This window comes from Ascidiella aspersa, chromosome 8 (genome assembly GCF_963924565.1).
Source record: "Ascidiella aspersa chromosome 8, kaAscAspe10.2, whole genome shotgun sequence".
Classification (NCBI taxonomy): Eukaryota; Metazoa; Chordata; class Ascidiacea; order Phlebobranchia; family Ascidiidae; genus Ascidiella; species Ascidiella aspersa.
The window spans coordinates 21,521,510-21,539,994 of NC_139454.1; the positions used below are offsets into that span (position 1 = coordinate 21,521,510).

The 18,485-nt window shown below is 40.9% G+C and overlaps 1 protein-coding gene across 1 annotated transcript; it reads right to left on the reverse strand.

Moving 5' to 3' along the window:
• Positions 1-194: 194 nt before the first annotated feature.
• Positions 195-17,039, reverse strand: LOC146136844 (sushi, von Willebrand factor type A, EGF and pentraxin domain-containing protein 1-like). Its single transcript, XM_083395285.1, has 22 exons — positions 16,955-17,039; positions 15,606-15,691; positions 13,862-13,957; positions 13,098-13,215; positions 11,100-11,282; positions 10,478-10,615; positions 9,894-10,029; positions 9,236-9,348; positions 8,637-8,825; positions 7,995-8,192; positions 7,481-7,678; positions 6,748-6,942; positions 6,007-6,204; positions 5,255-5,455; positions 4,747-4,944; positions 3,860-4,057; positions 3,093-3,284; positions 2,544-2,729; positions 2,184-2,295; positions 1,830-1,978; positions 1,458-1,621; positions 195-705 (listed from the first exon to the last, which is right to left on the reverse strand). The coding sequence occupies exons 1-22, from the start codon at positions 17,007-17,009 to the stop codon at positions 466-468; spliced, it is 3,543 nt and encodes a 1,180-aa protein (XP_083251411.1). The 5' UTR covers positions 17,010-17,039; the 3' UTR covers positions 195-465.
• Positions 17,040-18,485: the final 1,446 nt, after the last annotated feature.

Below are 18,485 nucleotides of genomic sequence, written 5' to 3' on the forward strand. Positions count from 1 at the left end.
TATATTTCGTGTTTTGATGATTTATTGATTATTCTATTTCTCAATTTTAACATTATGCTGCGAAATTCAGTTTCTCACTTTGTTTAAAATTCTCGTATGACCTCGTTCTGAAACTTCCCCTAAAGTGCAACTAATCAGGCATGTTTTTCACATTTCAATGAAACCGTATATTTGCCTTGCTTTTAAAGGCAAGATACAACACCAACCCAGGCAAACATAATATAGTGAAACGAATACCTCTCAAATTTGTCAAGAAAGCTTTGTTTGCTGATTTAAAAGTATGTACAGGATTGCACAGATTACGGCAATAGCGACGGCGACATAGGCAAAGAAAACACAGGCAAAAAATGACCGTTATCGTGATAGTTATAATATAGAGAATTTGTCAACCGAAACAAGAGAAAACCGGTCCCGGATTTAAATGTATGTTACACCTCAAGATAAATTGCACGTGGAGAAAAAAGTTTAGGGCGCGACTGTGCGAGAGGCGGCGGCGGCAGCCGAGGCACGAAGGTTCTCGTTGTGGTCATGGTTGTCAGCGCAAGGGTCACCGCAAATCTGTGTGGCAAGTTGGGCCGAAAGTTCCTCACCGAGGTCATCGAAACTGCCCTCGGTGATAAGCAGCCTGTCTGGAGATCCGGCGATGTCGTTCAACTGTCCGACATCGAGAGCTCCTCGTGGTGGTTGGATACCAAGGGCGTACGTCTGAAGGTCACAGTAAAATATTGCTATTAGCAAATCGCTGACGCTTCAAAACAATCATCCACTACCGAAATGTGTAATTTTACGTCATATTTTCATCACGTTGGTTTAAGGATAAGCAACTTTATGTGTTCGACAGGTAAGCCTATTTTGATGCATGATTGGTTTAAAAATACTAAATCTATAGTTTCACTTAGCCGGGGCTCTATGCGACAAAAAAAAACAGTCGATCTATGAAGGGTTAAGGACCAGGCTTAAAAAGTTAACGAACAATATTGACAAAATTCCATGAAATGCAAACATTGAAATGGTACACATTACCTAATTGTTGCACTCTTTTAAAAATCCCGATATCTTAGAGTATAAGGAGTACTTGAAAAAGCGATTCAGGTAAAGATGTGATAAACAAATTTACGCGGCTAGAAAGTTTTATCTATGTACTACATTTAAAGCATAAAATGAAAACAGCGATATCAATGAATTCGCTGCTGTATAAACCTGGTAATACCATGATGTGTACCATGATGAATACCATGATGTGTTATTTTAAAAAATACCATGATGTGTTATTTTTGTGACACTTTATGTCGACAAAAAAATTTTCCAAACAATCCCGAACAATAAGTAAAACCAGCAGCAAAGTGGCACGCTCGAAAAAGAGTCTTCACTCAGTCGTGACAATAAGACAAAGGCGAGACAATAAAGTGTTACTTTGTGAGGGCGTTTTGAATGTGTCGAACAAGCGCAAAACTCACCAAAACTCCTTCCGAACGCAACTGACTAGCAATTGTCGAGACGGGATCCTGTGAGCGACCGTCAGTGATAATCACAGCCACATTCTTGACCCCGGGACGGTCTCCGTTCTCTGGCTTAAAGATCACATTGCGAGTGTAATTGAGGGCATTTCCGGTCCTCGTACCTGGAACGAGCATTTTTCGTTAGTTCAAGGTTTCCGACTTTATCTATTTTCCAAACAAAGTTTATTTCTAGAGGCTATATATTTGAAACTGCAGCACTAGTTTTATTACAACATTAAAGTGTTGTGAAAAGCGCGCTATTTTGAAGTTATACAAGTTTAATCGCGCCAATGTGGGTTTGTCACATGTAATATATGTTGTTGCACTCACCAGAACCGTCGTATGGAATGGCATCGAACTTGTTCAAAAAGGCATTAATGTCGGTGAATTCGTTCAGGAGAATCTGGGAATCAGGGTCGACTACTCTATTGTATCGGAATACAGCAAGTCTGGCGGAATCTTCAGTCATGGCGAATGACCTGTAGAGAAGAGTTTGTTAGAAAACTATATCACACATTGGATGGGCGTTTGAAGTACTGAGGGTCAAACTATATTTCGGTTTATGATACTTATCGAAACATTACAGATTGTTTAACCTTCAGCCTGGACTTTCATTTTTGCCTTTTATGTATCAGTTTATCTTTATTTTGGCTTTCAGTTTTTTTTTGGTGATTAATCACTTACTTTAGGATATCCTTGGTGAAGTTCTTCATGATGGGCCAGTTCGAAGCTCCAATTGACGAGGAAGAATCAAGAATGAAAACGGCATCCATGAGAGCAAAAGGAGGACAGTCACCTGAGTATGAAAAGTACCTTATTTATGCAGGTGTCTTGGACAAAATATTTAAGACTATGGATTATGGATTCAGCGCTTTTGTCGACGTTTGTCAAGCTAAAGTATTTCGAAAAACTAAAAGCGCTTTAATAAAATTAAAGTTAAAAAAAAGACCCGTTTAAAGCAGACACGATGTCATAGAAACATGTAGCCTTGCAAAAACGGGAGAAATTTATTTACAACAAGTTGGGAGATTGCAAGCAACTTACGAGCACAGCACGGAGCCGCTACATCCCAAGCAGTATCGTTCAGGCAAGTGTTCTGGTCGCGACCAGGTGGGTAGATCTTGTATCCCAATCCGGAGCACTCGAACGTACAGGTTGAGGTGGCGAAAAGGTCGTCCGTACAGCTGTAATTACCGTAAAGAAGGGCGCCCTGGTCCGGACAAGTGTTGGCTGAAAAACAGAAAAAAAACACATCAATGATTAGTCGATTTGCGGCAGTCGTTTTGACAACATCATGTTCTGTATGTTACAACATGCCATTGTCAAGAAATATGTGAGAGCGTCGAAGGTAAGTAGAGCTGTAATAACTTTAATGTGTGACTTTAATATGTGCAAAACGCAATAGCGATCAGACTTATGTACAATTATGATAAAGTGGCGTTAATCGTGATAAAGGGCCCAAAATTATTTTAAAAAACATGAATCGTAGCGGAAACAAGCCACGAGGAAGCGTGAAGAAGAAACTGCATCGATTTTGAAGAATGCCGACAAAATAATTGAATTTGAAACCATTGCTTGAAAAAGAATACTCACGGTTGCATACGGGTGAAGGTTGGTCCCAGATCATAGAGCCATCGGCGGTTTCAATGCAGTTGGTGTAGAGCGGTCCCACCCTGGTGTGATAATCGTTACAACCGAACTCGCATTGGGAGCCGCGGAAGTTGCCGTTGGTGCAGACGCGGAATCCGTTGGCAGGAGGGCCTGGCGGGTTGTCGCAAGTTTTGACTGAAGGAAAATAGGGTTGTTAATGTTTTGTGAGGCGGTTTGACTTGGGGCGAATTATGCCGCGGTTACGTTATTTTCTTGCTGCACAGGTGTATGTTATTTGTCAATGCTTTTGTGTTTTTGTTTTGCATTATACTGTATAGGTTTACGGCTATTCGGTTTCATAGGCGACAATTCTCTGTATTAAACAAGTGCTCATCTGCATAAAAAATATTTCTAAGAAAGACATAAAGGTTTCCTGCCAGTTAAAGCAGTCGTTAAGATACGCTGTCGTTGCTGATTAGGAAAGTTATCGTTTTGTGGGTTACATAAACGTAAAGATCGTCAATAGGAAGAAAGTTGAAGATATTTCGTTATAGGGAAGCTGGCATTGCCGCATTAAAACCAAGTGTGGTTATTTAGGCAAAAGGTTGTCGTGATTCGAATTTGATAATGTTTCGCTATGGGTTAAAGCCGTATAATTTAAGCTTAGGATTGAAGTGGTGTCCTTCATTATTGAAGTCGGTAACTTTAAGAATGCTTGGCATACGCAGGACAAGTGGGTAAACGTTGGTACAACACGGTGTGAAACGTACGGTTACAGACTGCCGGAGGCTCGCTCCAAACTCCCAGGGCATTTCCGTCGCCGTCCTCGACACAAGTAGCGACCGTATTGCCTCCAGGAGTGTACGCTTCGTCGCAGATGGTGGTGCAAACGCTGCCCAAGAGGTTGCTGTTGGTGCATTCCACAACGCCATTCGCAGGGTTGACTCGTGGCGGTTCGCAAACAATTGCTGGAAAGGCAGCAACGAAAAAGTTAGAAATTTTATCGTTGTTATATTGCGTGTTACCCGCATGTCATATTCAGGTGCTTTACTTTTCCAATATACCCGATAGCAAATCCATTGCATCTCACTGGCGTGACATTCAACTGGTTAAATTTATTACTTTGTTGTCGATTTGTCCTTATGCAGTGCCACCTTATTCCTTGATTTAGTATTAGACAAATACGGCCATATACAAAGATTACTTTGTTTAGCAACCTAACTGGTTAAACAGATGATCATTTTTTGCGATTTAATGTACAAAGGTCGCATTTACAATCATGAGGGTGATCTCTGCATCCAATGGTGGTTTCGTAACTTCCATCAGTGAAAATACTGAAAGTTACTTACACTAAACACCTTTTGCGTTTTCAATAAACGTGATAACCGTCAGTGTTGTAATGACTTAAAGTGAACTTCGCTGTTTGGGCATTTGGGCAACCGATGACTTCGACCGAGACTTGACTTGTTACTTACTTAAAAATACTTGACTAGAACTGAAAGTCTTTGTAAATGATTTTAACTATATTGCAAAACTTAACTGGGACTATAAAGTCATATCAAAAAGACCACCACCCCCAACTGTTTTGCTTTGATTTGTGTCAAAAACTGGTCGAATTCCATTGTAAGTGCGAGCCAGGTTTCGATAAAAGACCTACGTTGACATGTCGGTGCGGGGCTGGACCATTCGCCAAGGGCGTCGCTGTTTCCATCGTCAACGCAGACTGTAGTCGACAACCCGATAAGTGCGAAGCCTTGGTCGCAAGTGAAGTCACATTCACTGGCGAGGAAGTTCTCGTTTGAGCAGGAGACCAAACCGTTGGAGGGGCTCGTCTGGATTGGCTGGCATACGATCGCTGTAAGGCAAGGAGCAAGCTTTCGACCGTTTGCTTACAGTTGAAAGTGACGACGCCCAGTCGTTATGGGGTGGAGATTGCACCAGACCAAGAAAACGATTTATAACAGGCTAGATGAACAAACACAGAAACGGAACTTCGAAACATAATTAAACAGCAAGTTATTCGAATATCGAAAACTATTTAGAGACAAAGCCTTCACTTGTGAAGCTATCATCGCTTTAGAGCCAATGTAAATTGCAGTTACGAGTAGCATACAAAAGTAACACCGCCTTTAAGCAATTAAGTTGTCGGCAAGCGAAGAACCTACGGTTGCAAACTGGAGGTTGCGCCGACCAGACTCCAAGTGTATTGCCGTCGTTGTCGTCCTCACAGGTGGCAGAAGAACTGCCTTCCAAGGCGAAAGCTGGCGCACAAGAGAACGCACACACGCTGTCCATGAAGTTGTCGTTGGTGCAGAAGACACCACCGTTGGCAGGAGGAACATCGTACGGTGGCTCACAAATGATCGCTGCAAAATGTTAAGCTTTTCTTGCTATGCATTTCAACTGGTGATCTTATGAGAGTCCCTATCGTCATCGACTTGAATGCGCAAGGTTTGAAACAGGAGTTTTTAGTTGGCCAGTGCGATAGCTTACTAATATACCCACTCTGAGTTTTACTTAGAAAAACAGAGCCTCTCATTTCAGTTACTATACACTGTTTGAATGAAAGTGATGTAACGCAAACTCTACTCCACAACCCCGTAAGATTTCCGCTTAGCGTAAGGTAGCATTACTATAAGGAGTATAAATATATGAAAGATACAGACACCCATGTGTTCGACAACTGTTAACTATAGCCCTTCTGAAGTTGCTGTTTGGCCATCGATTACGTTTTACGTTTCAATAGTAAACCGAAAGACATCGCAGATTCACCGAACCCATCAATCAATGATACAAGGAGGGCACGCTAGAAAAACAACTAGCCTGTGGTGAGGTTCGAACTCACGACCTCCGGCTATACCGGGACCGTCGCTCTACCGGTATAAAAATATCAGTCTTTTCGCTGTAGTGCGCTCACGTTCGCAAGTTGGGGCTGGGTTGGTCCATTCGCCCAAAGTGTCGCCGTTTCCATCGTCCAGGCATTGCGTGGTCTCGCTTCCAACTCTGGCGTATCCGCGATCGCAGCCGAAAGTACAAACGCTTCCTTCCCGGTTTTCATCAGTGCAGACCACGCCGCCGTTAAGTGGAGCCGATTGTTGAGGAAGGCAGATAATACCTAAGGGTTGGATTGGGTTAAAAGATAAATTTGCCTTTTGTATAAAGGAGTGCGTCGTGCGGTTAAAAACATCTTTGAGTGGCAAGGTTTCGTCGTTTCGGTAATCAATGAACACTTCTAGTGAAAGAATCGATATATAATTTTGAAAAAAAAAACGTTTACGAGTCGAAGGTTGTCATTTTCTTCCCTTTTTTAGGTACTATGTTATTCATCAGTCAGTTAATAAAGATTGAGATTCTAGAAAGTAACATTAATTTTATATCTCTAAAGTAATGAACCTGTAAAAATAAGCTGTGTAGCCATTTTAGTAAAATAGGAAGTTTTAAACCTGTAACAAATAAGCTGTGTATCTATTGGATTAAAGCTTGCGCTGCTAAAGCGTACTCTGTTTCCTTCAAGATTCGGTGCGTTTCTTGTCATCTTACCATAATAGTACTAAAGGTATATAAACAGATTTGTCTGTCATTCCACTTCTGTGTTCGCTTTCGCCTGTCACCGCCAATCAATAGCTATAATGCAACCGCACGGGTTACAGCTACTCACGTTGACACACTGGTGCTAGTCTCGACCATTCACCCAACACTCCGACTACGTTAGCGAAGCAGGTGGACACCGGATGACCGACCAGGGCGAAGCCAGCATCGCAAGTGAAAGTGCACGCGCTATCCGCGAAGTTGGAGTTGGTGCAAGACACTTGTCCGTCAGTCGGGGCGTCGTGAGGTGGGACACAAATGATCGCTAAAGGTCAGGAAAACGATCAGCTTATCATGTGTATAAGTACAACAGGTTAATAATGATAAGTTGGTGGAGAATTTCTGCCGGAAGAAACAAAGCCCGTCTTCTGTCAAAGGTTAAGATGAAGCATTTTTTTGCAAAAATTATATTGTTTTTTGGTTATAGAAAATTGCCACAAAAGTGTGTTATTCCCTAGAAGCATTTTCATCACAAAATGACACAACGAGAAAAAGCATGTGTTAAGGTAAAAGCAACTTCATTAAAGAAGAAAAAGAGAATTTATAAGAGAAAGGGTACTATCAGCATTATCACTAGCCTTCCCATAACACTGTATGAAATAATTTAAAAAAATGCAGTTGTTTTATATCAAGTCACAGCCGTTTAAATTCCAAAGTAGTTACTAGAGATGTTTTCAAAAAGAGGCAAGAAGTGCAAGCAACGCTTGTTAGGTTGGACAGAAGCATTTGCAGGATTTCAAAAGAATTCACAGCTGAAGAGCACGCCAACGCAAGTCACAAGCAACAGCGTCACGAGGTCTTACGTTCACAAACTGGGGGCTGATTGGTCCAGACGCCCAGCGGGTCACCGTTGCCGTCGTCAACGCAAGTGGTGACCGGCGCTCCGAGGAGAGCGAAAACATCACCACAGGTGAAAGTGCAGTCGCTGCCAGCGAAGTTTGAATTGCTGCACGATACGCCGCCGTTGCTTGGATTGATTTGCTCGGGAACACAAATGATGGCTACACGGGATGAAACGTTGTTTTTAGCATTAACGTTATTCATATAGTATATTCCTTCAGAGTATACACATAGGTATTGATAGACATAGATTACTGCATATAACTGTAAAGCGCTAGATTTAGGTGCTGTGTATATTTGCAGACTGTTTAGGTAATATAGCAGAACGTTGCCAAAATGCAGCTCTGTTGATTGTTTCAGTTATAAGAGAGACACGCCTGTACGATAAAAAAGAAGCCTTTATCACAGCACAAAAAAAGAGAAAGCTTTTTCTCAAAGCAGCCAAATAAAGAAGCTTTTTCTCAAGCGGCAACTAACGTTGGCAGATTGGCGCTGGGTCGGACCAGAAGCCGAACACATCGCCGTTCAGGTCGTCGTTGCAAGTCACGACAGGGACGCCAATAAGGGCGTAGTTGGCGTCGCAAGTGAAAGTGCACTCGCTGCCGTCAAGGTTGGAGTTGGAGCAGACGACCTGGCCGTTGGCGGGATTGTCCATTGGTGGGAGACAGGTGACAGCTGCAATTACAAGTATAACCTAGGCTATAGAAAGCAATTCGCACCCACTCGAAAAACTGTAACAAACTAACTGTGGTCTGCCTTTTGTTCATTTACGAGACAGAAAAATCCCAAAGACAGACAAAATGAATTATTTGTGGAACGCTGTGAACGTTATACCCTGAATTTTTCCTGCTCGTCGTGTATACGTTCTGCTGTAATTGTACTTACCCCACCTAGAGTTGATATAAACTGTAATATTACGATAAATTGTCTGTATATACTCTTTACATAACCTTTGAAAAGTTACTCAGAATCTTTCGTGAAACTGCCAAATCTGAAATGCTCCACAGTCGCCTGCATTGCATGAATAGCTCTATTTTGACTGAAGCCCGAGAGACGGTCTCGGTGAAAAAGTACTCCTGAAAGCAAACTAACTTATAACCGACTGGATATTGGTCTTACGTTGACAGACAGGAGCCGGTGCATTCCAGTCGGTGACGCCATCGATTGTGACGCAAGAAGAGAGAGCGCTTCCGACGAGAGCGTAACCGCTATCGCAGCTGAAACTGCAGTCGCTGCCCTCCAGGTTACCGTTCGAGCACGAAACGCCTCCGTTAAGTGGATCGACGTGAGGAGGAACGCACACGTTGGCTGTAGAAGAAGAATAAAAAACGTTATGAGAGTCAAACTCCTGCTGTTCGTGCGTCGTTACCAGTCTTGAACAACTATAGTCGTTGGTTAAGACATAGCGAAATGGTATTTTTAGGGGGCAAAGTCTTTATTAGATTTATTGAGTACATAGGGTTTCCTAACTTTAAACCTAGCCTACCCGTGTGTTTCTTTCTAAAACATCTCATATTTCATTTACTTCTAAAGAAAAACGCCAATAACCATTCAAAGAAATGCACATGAAAAGCTTATGAAAATATTTTAAAGGAAACGTTTGGTTTCTTTAAATTCAATACCGCGTCCCCTGAGTGAAGGGGCGCGTCCCATATGTAGGTTTACCAAAAGCGCTTTTTCTAACTTTGCGTAATATTTGTTCGGTGGATTTAACTTACGTTCGCAAACGGGCCTTTGGTTGGTCCACACTCCTTGAGGGTCGTTGTTCAAGTCATCCACGCATTCACGGTCCGGAGTTCCGACAAGGCTAAAGCCAGCGTTGCAAGAGAAGCTGAAAATATATATTTGTTTGTGTTATGAAGCGACTTGAACGTTCGCCATAAAACAGCTATTAATCCCAGATGATAGCCGTATTTGTCACATTGAAAATTTGAAAACAAGTGGCACCAAATTGTGTTTAACTCTTGACGAGCTATTTTTCTGGTTTGATTTGGACAGTGTGCCACGACGAACTTCAAATATATTCAAGCGTTATCATTTTCTGTTGACGATCAAACGGAATAGAACATTTAACTGAATGATTTTCATTTATCAAATAACCTTCCTTTCCAAACAACATGTATTGATTTTTGCAAAACACACTCAAACTTGAATTAAAAAGTGTTATTTAGTTATTAAGCCAACAGCAAAAGTTATACGGCAATTTTCTTAAAACACGTCACAATTGCGCCAAGTTTAATCAGCTTTAATGCGAAAATGTTCAAAACACTATATTGCTTAATGTGGATTTGTTTTGCGGGCGGCGGTAGAGTAGAAGCTATTAACACACATATGTCTCAATACTGAACCTGATATAGGGTGCCTACATATGCTTACCTGCATACACTTCCAAGACGGTTGGTGTTGGTGCAGGAAACTCCTCCGTTAAGAATTGGAGTTTGGGGTGGGACACAGATGATTGGAATGCAGAGGGGTCGTACGTTGCTCCAAGCGTTACCATTTACTCCGGCAACTACGTAATGGTAAATTGATTTTTCAGAGGTGTGACTTGCACTTTAATTTCAAGTTTTAAAATTATGACACAATAGTGTTTTTATACAGCTGGGGATTCGGGGTTTCTTGTACTGAGCTTTAAAATAGCCCCGTCCGACTTGCAGAGAAGGTTACTAATTTTATTATTCTTAGTGGCGATGAGGTGTTCCGAGTTCTGGACCGATTTGCCAATAATGAGGTTGACACAACAGTTAGCCAAATGCCAAGTCTTTTATTTTAAAGGCTACATCTCGTGTCGAAACTGAGCAACGTAAAGCCATTTTAAATTTCTATACAGTTTTCAATACGTGATGCTATAGACAAGTTTAGAACGGTACGAACGTCAATTTAGTTTTGTTTAATTTTGTTGTTTTAGGCAAAATTAAAGGTCGGGATTTTAGCACAACTTGAATGCATTTACAACTTACCGCAGACGGTAGCAGATGAGCCTTGCAAATAGTACCCATCGTCACAAACGAAGCTGCAAGTGCTTCCCAAAGTGTTGCCGTTGTCACACGAATAACGTCCGTTGAAGGGTGCTTGTTGTGGGGGAATGCAAACAGTGGCTGCACAAAGCACACAAAATACACATTAGTTGATTTTGCCTACCAGATTTTTCTTTGCTTGTTTCGAACACCTGTCTGATGTCCTTAAAGTTTAAACGTTTGTTTCTGTTTAAAACTAAAAAAAAAATGGGTACATCAACCAAGGGTCTTTAATGTAGCCTATATGTGTACATCAAGGCTACACAGGTCTAACAAATAATGATGGAAGTACGTATCGAAACGCCTTCCTAAGAAAGATGTCTATATGCTCGACCTACTTTGCCTTGTTAGTCATATTCAATTAAGAAAACAAAAAATAAATATCCCCCAAAAAGTAATTTTTATTTTTATTTAAAAAAAATTATTTTACAATTCTTAACAAATGTTATGCGATCAATATGTGGTTGATAATTAGGCATGGTCGCATTACATTGTTTTTGCACGACGAGCGCTTAGTTTATATTGAACTAGTAGGACACCCTGCGGCAGTCAAAAGAAAACTTACGTCTGCAAGTGGGCGCTGGCGAGGTCCAGGTTCCGATTTCGTCAACCACGTTACAAGTGGACTCGGGAATTCCGACAAGCTCGTATCCAGGGTTGCAAGTGAACGAACACTCGCTCAGGTCATTGTTCGAATCGGTGCACACGACGCGGCCATTGGCTGGGTTTCTGTGCGGTGGGTCGCAAGCTATCGGAATACAAAAACGAGCTTAAAGCGTGCAGTTCGTTATTTGCCAGATTATGCCTATCGTTTGCCGCGTTAGACTTTTGAATGAATGTAGCGTGTTTTACGACATATTTTTTTTTGCGCTACATAACAGAAGTATGCCGAAAACCAGTGGTTCTCAACCTTTTATGGCTTTCGGCACCCCTCAAAAATAATAAATAGATTGAGGCACCCCTACAAGATTTTTTCGTGGGTAAATCAATAGAATGTCACAATAAACGGTACTGGGGACAACACACATCAACTTTGCACAACGTAAGCTTTAAATGGATTTATTCCAGTCTTATTTTACACAAAAAGTTGTAAGAGTTAAGTAAAAATCAGATTTCTAAAGATTCTCAAATATCTCTCGGCATTCTTGGGCATTACAAATGGCACCCCGGTTGTGAACCACTGCCGAAAGCCATTGCCGTAATCGTTGGTTAAAAAGCAGCTTTAGAAGTGCTAGATAACAGTTCTTTAACACATGTGTATTTATATCTTTTATTGCATAAAGGAAGGAATATGTAGGGCGGATTAATTTAAATTGGTTAAAACACATATCGTGAACAATTAGCAGTCTGTACTTATGCGTGAACCGTGCAGAGCGTTGTTGGCGCATGGGGTATCTTTGTATGTGGATGGCCATTAACCAGCAATTATAGTTCAAATTATGGGCAAAAATCTCAATTCGTTTCCGTAGGAATTGCACCAAGTTCAACTGGTTGGTTTGCTTTAGAACTTTGATTCGGTCACGTCCGCGCAACGCCCGTTTAATGGCCACCTTGGTTTTAATCCTTAAAAAACACGATCGTGTCTGGAACTGGCGAAGGACACTCGCCAATTAGTCCTCGCCACTCGAAAGTTGAAAACTTGCCGGGCGAGTATCTGTCTGATAAAGTCCGGTTTTCGAAAACCTCCTATTATTATCGGCGCATCTCAATTGGCATGGAAGATTTTTTTGGCCTGATGTTGTACAAAGCTTCAATCAGTTGTTAATAGTTACGGGTTTAATTTGGGAATAGTTGGGTCCAACTATTTTTTGCAATTTTTTTTTCTCTTGATAAATTGCAAAGCACCGTATTGTTTTGTTTTTCGTGTCGTAAAAGTGTGTCCTAATACAAAAAAAATAGTTAATGGTATTTTGGTTATTTTTGGCCTAAGCAAATTTAGCGCGCCGCTTTGATTCTTTTTAATGTCTGATTTGAAATTAAATAGATATCGGCAAAGCTGCCTGCTTTATAGGAGTCAGGAAGTATTCCGCTAATAGCGGATGGCATATAACCTAAAGGTTCAATTTACGCAGTTGTGATTGCTATGCGTTCGTGTTAATATAAGGGTGGTTTAATTTAACTCGCTTTAACTTAAGTCAAAAACGCCATGGCACCTGCGCCTCTCTTTATATTCCGAACTATGTTCATGTTAAGTCGGACAATGAGTGCTAATAACCTATGCAGTATATTAAATCTGCTTGAACCAAAACGATCAAAAATGTGTAATGTTCAAAAATATTTTTACACGTTTACGCAATGGTTGATTTTAATTTTTAATTTTCGTTGCGATAAACCGCTTATTTGAAAGCGTATGCGGGATTTAATTAAAGTTCAGGGAAAACTTTTTTTATTTTCCGTTTGTAACGTATTGGTTTTACCAGCGGGTAACTTTGAAGTCAATATTCTACAATAAATCCAAATCGTTCGTCAAAAAGCAGCTTCCGAGGAGCTAGATCACGGTTGCTATCAAAACACATATGTGTGTGTGTGTGTGTGTGTGTCTGTCATTCCACAATAAACTTACTAGCTCCGAGACATCCGAGTGCAGGCGCGTTGCACCCGTCCGTGTTACAGCAACATCTACAAACTGTGTGTCGGATATCTAGGTTACACTGGGTGGGGAACCAAGCGGGTCGGGGGTTCTGCAAAAATTAAAAAAAATTGTAAGTTACCACTTGGCTGGTAAGATCAGGCTGACTGAAGATTTCGGCTAGCCGCTCCGGAGGGATGTTATGTACTAAGGGTGCCATTCGTTGGCCAGTATGACCCCAGAAGAGCTTGATCACGGAATACGCGTGGTGACAGTTGTGTATGTAAGTTACAGTTAGCTGGAAAGATTCATACGATATACTAGATGTGAAGCAACTTTGTTGCCTTAATAGATTGTTTAGAATTAGTCTTATTAAATTCTTTAAATTTCTTTAGGTTTGTCCTACTAACTTTTAAATTCTTTGGAATTCTCAGTAAATGTTTCAAAATTAGGTTATTTTAAATGACGTAACTTTGTTGTCATATTACATTCTGCAGCAAAACAACAGCTCAACGTTCTCATTGAATCAATGTTCTAATAAAAGTTGTAGTTGAAGTTGGTTCGTGATAAAATTTCAGTTTAAACCGTTCCGCAAAGCAAACAAGGTTGCCAACCCTGATTTATAACACTGCTTTGAGGATCGTCACCCAGCCTTTTTTATAATTAATGAAGTGGTGTGTTTAAAACACTGGGTTTTCTGCGTATATTTAACGTTGGCGCCTGTTATGGGGGACATCGTCCTTTGCCCGAACACTCACCTGGATGAAATTGTTGTCGCAGGCGTGCGCTTGCTTGCATCGCTTGGTGATACGCAATCCCTGGTTGTCGGTTCTTACTTCGTTCTGGCAGGCTTGCTGTTGGGATAAAGAAAGTTGTAAGGTTGGCAGCTTTCGCTTAAGCTCAATTAAAAAATTTAATTTTTTTTTTTTTGATCTTAGCAGAAAATTACATTACGGAGAACTGTTCTATATTAAATTCATCATAATTTCAAGAAACGTGCTTTCTCGCTCTCCACGACATCAAAGAGTGCCAAAATCAGCAAGGTATATAATGCACACCAAAGTGCTTTATTGCTTGTACTTTCACGAATGTCCATTTTGAGATATTTGAAATGCAAGTTTAAAGCTATTTTCGGCAAATTATGCAAATATTTTAAGCGGCCTGTCTAAAAACATGTTTTGCCGTGGGCTTGATCTGTTCACGGTAACCATTATCCCAATAAAATTGTCGTTATACAAATTCATATTTCGCTGTTTTTTGGAGATTTCGTCACGGCATTCGATGAAACCAGGAAAATGCTTTTTAAAGAACTACTTTTCCGAATTTGTTTTGCATTTACGTCGTTAGAGTTGGATGAAATTCAAAAACGGTGAGTTTAATGTAAATTAAAGCTATTTGTTCTGTTGGCCAACGCACGATTTTAGAGCGGCCAGGAGAATTAATATTCGGGCAGAGCCGCTGTTTTTTTTTATTTTAAACAGTCGTAGGTCTATTATGTTAAAATCGCTTTAAAATGCGGTCTGCACTTGCACCACCCAAGAAACGCGTTAGCGACAGGCGCATGAAAAGCGTGTTCGAAAAAAAAGGAAAATTGTGCCATAAAAACGGCATGATTTGGCTCAAATATTCGTTCGGCGGCTCATGCTTAACGCTCGTGACATTTGGAGAGCACAAAATGACAAATCAATTTATCGAGATGGTGTTTATTGGCAGGGAGGCGCACGAAGTATGGCGTAAGCTCGACCCGGCGCCGGCTCCATTTCCATGAACGAGAAAGCGAGGCCACGTGGCCCTTTTTTAGGCCTTGTACCGGCCATCGGTCCATTGCTGATGACGCGGCGCCGCTTGTCTTAACCTGATTTGGCGAAATACGCGAGCGCCAACGCTTGAAGTTGTTTGAGACGACGGGCCGCCGTAGTTGGTCGTTCGCCAACCGCCGCTTTCAATATTTCAATTATTTCGCAACTTTATTTTGAGCTTTTTAAACAAATATAGATAAGAGCCGTTACGGCAACCATTATTTCACATTCCACAGACACGCTGCCTCAACACCTATTACCCAGTCAAAAGAGTTATCCCTGAGCCACTCCAGGCATTTTGGCCTATGTTCGAATTAGCCGCGGTTTATCTTATATTTACTCAGATAAGTGGCCGGAGACGAAGTCAACCTATAGGAGGTTTGTAAATGATACTTTAGCATCAAAATAATAATTTTTGTATATAGTTACAAATTTATTGCTTGTACGTATGTCAAATATTACGTGACTTAGTAATTGTGTTGTTCTGCGACGTAACTCGTTTTGGCTTTTAATCATTTGTATTATTTTAAACAAATTTTATGCGTAAGCGCGTCTTTAAAATATTTCATAAAATAAATTTCGCGACTCACAAACAAAACGTACTTCAGTAAATCAGGCATCGGTAAAACATTTTTGCGTGGCTAAGCGCAAAGTTTCTCGTACCACTTTTGCCAGCCCGTTTCTTGTATTTTTATCGGCTTACCTGGTTGTTTTGGCACTGTTGCATACTTCCGTTTTCCATGCATTCTTGGTTGCTTCTCTGATTTTCACAGATCCAGCAATTCAGTGCTGTAAAGATGTATAAAATATTTAGCTTTAGAATTCGAGTAATTTTCCGACGATTAAGCCCAGGTTTTTAATTTTTTTTTCGTGATATGCTTTTCTAAAATTAGCCAATCGATTTGGAACGTTTGTCAATTTAGTTGAATTTTTCAAATGCCAATGTACAAGGGTGTGCAAATTTAGATTTTCCGTCTCGATTAGATTTCGTTCGGGTTTCGGGCTCGATCGATGCCTTGCCAAACGCAAAGCGAGTTCGTGTTTTACTTCGTGATTTTTTTGCCTCGGGATAGTTGCGCAGTCTGGTTTCGAGAAACCGTCATACTAACGCAAGAGAGTCGGCCGCGGCCTCCATGTAAGTTTTCTGAGGTCAGAAGCGAGATATGACACAGCGATAGACCTAAAGCTATGCTACAGGGCTGTGTACAGACAATAGCACGGAGGTCGCCGCCTGATAAACTCGGAAGTTTTTATTTTCGGGCGAGACTTAAAGGAGAATCGCTCAATATTGGCGTAACGAGTTTAATGTAAGTAATATGTGGAATAGTGCTTAAGACGGCTTATTTATTACGCATATAGTAACAGGAGGCAGGAAAGTTATTCGTCAGGTAATAACACAGTGTCATTTTACGTCATTTGACCGGTTATTCATGCTTTACCTCACATAAAAATTGTTATTCGGTCGCGACGAAACAACGCGTCGGTATTTTTTTACTTAACATCGCATTTTTGTATCCACGAGGTTTAGGAGTTATTAGCTTAGGTGAGAAAAACGTACTACAGTACTTTATTTTAGAAATCATTTTAGAAATATTTTTTCATGACATGTTGTTTGGCTTTAAAATTTTTCAAGTTATTTAGAAAAAAAAATGTTTTTTGATATCCTAAGTAACATTCGAAAACATATACTCGGAAACCGGTTTAAAATTGAATAGATTTTTTAAAACTTTGTTGTCGTTTTTTTCTTGCGAATTTATTGGCGATAAAAATGGGAACGATCAAATCTCGTTGAAAGACGCTCATTTTTTTTTAATTTGTACGTATTGTGTAATTCTATAAAACTGGGTGATTATACGACCGCGTTATTCTTAAATTTGAAACGACAACGTGACAATACCTTTCGTAACAATTTTATTATGTTTTTTTAATAAAAACGTTTTCCCGTATTTTGTTATATTTAATTATGTTGTGGAAAACAAAAAAAAAATTAAACGTGCACACATCAATATTACAAAATTTTCAAAACCGTTGTAACTCAATCGCAAAACTCACCTGACGCCGAGAGGGCGAGCGAAGCGACGACGGCCACAAAGCAGAAAAATTTCATCTTTTTGTGCTGGTGTCTTCCTCCTCTGCTTGCAACTAGACAGAAGTGATGTCCACAGTGTCCGAGCGTCCACCTTTTATACACCGGGCCCGTCGCCCGTCGACCAATCACAGCGCACCGAATAGCTCCCAAAACCCGATCGGGCACTTTTTTTCCTGTTTCGTCTCCTGCTCATTTGTTTCCACTCCTACTCCACCGAATCATCGGCCAGGCCTCTCTTTTTTCTTTTTTTTATTCTCTTTTGTTTTTCTCTCCCGGCCCGGATGCGCGTCTATCAGGGCGATTTTTTTAATTAATCCGGTCTCCCGTTAGACGTTTACCGAGAAACGGTCACCGTCGCCTTGTTGATGTTTGTTTCTCGGGCGCCAAACCGGTTCGTGTCAGGTCAGTCTTGACGTTAGGTTCCCGCCCCCCCAGTTAGAAGCGTGCCCCTCGGGTTTGTCGCACTGGCGTAAACAGAACATGCCCATGTTGGAACCGCTATTTTTTAATTACATGGGTCCGCTACGTTGACAACCAGGCTATTTTAAATTGATTACTGCTGGCCAAAGTTACGTTTCTCCAATTCATATAACATTTTTAACTAGAGAAATATGTGCGTGCTTTCCGCCCTGCCTCTACTTGTGAGGTTGCTCAAAATTCCGCAAAACCAAGCCGATAGTTAACTATTAGCGTCCGAAGTGAATTACATCCTAAAACTACCTACGGCAAACAACGAAAAAAATTTCAGCAAAAAAATTGTCAACAAAACTCTACCAAGCACGGTTTGCGAGACGGCTTAAATTCCCCTTGCCCTTCTGTATGCGCTTATCAAATTTCGACGGAGGCTAAGCCGCGGCGAATCCACGTTGCCGCTCATTTTATTCGATTACAGGGCGTCCTTAGAAAGATCTTGCGTTTGTGAAGTCAAGCACCTGCGATAAAATGCCTTGTAGTATATTAAGCTACTCCAAGTCGCGGCCAACCTAGCTCAACACTCTTTATGATAGAATCGGTAGGTTTGAAGTTCACATTCGGGTACTGTGTATAGTGTTAACCTGATAACTTTATAGGCAATTCTGTTGAGCACCCTACTCCATTAAACGCAAGAAACTAACACATTTGTGGAATTTCAAAAGTTGTATTTAGATGTTTGTGCGAATACTAACGTAAACATGTGAAAACCATTACTAAGGTTTCGCCGCTCCCGTTATTAAGCAAATGTCGTCGTGTAAGCCCGTGTAGGATTATTTACGAGGTCGCCACTTTGGGCGAATTGGCGATTTGCGCTTGCGCTGGAAGCTTTCGAGAAACGACATTCTGCGCGTCTTCTTATGACGAACCGTCTGAAATGCAAATAACCTTGGTCATTTCACGGAACTGACGCGTTTTATTTCAACGAGGGTCGCGAGAAAAGCCAAACAAATTTGAGAACCTCGAACGCACGTTTTTAACTCTGTTTATTGTTAAAAACGCTATTCCGTAACGTTTAAAACT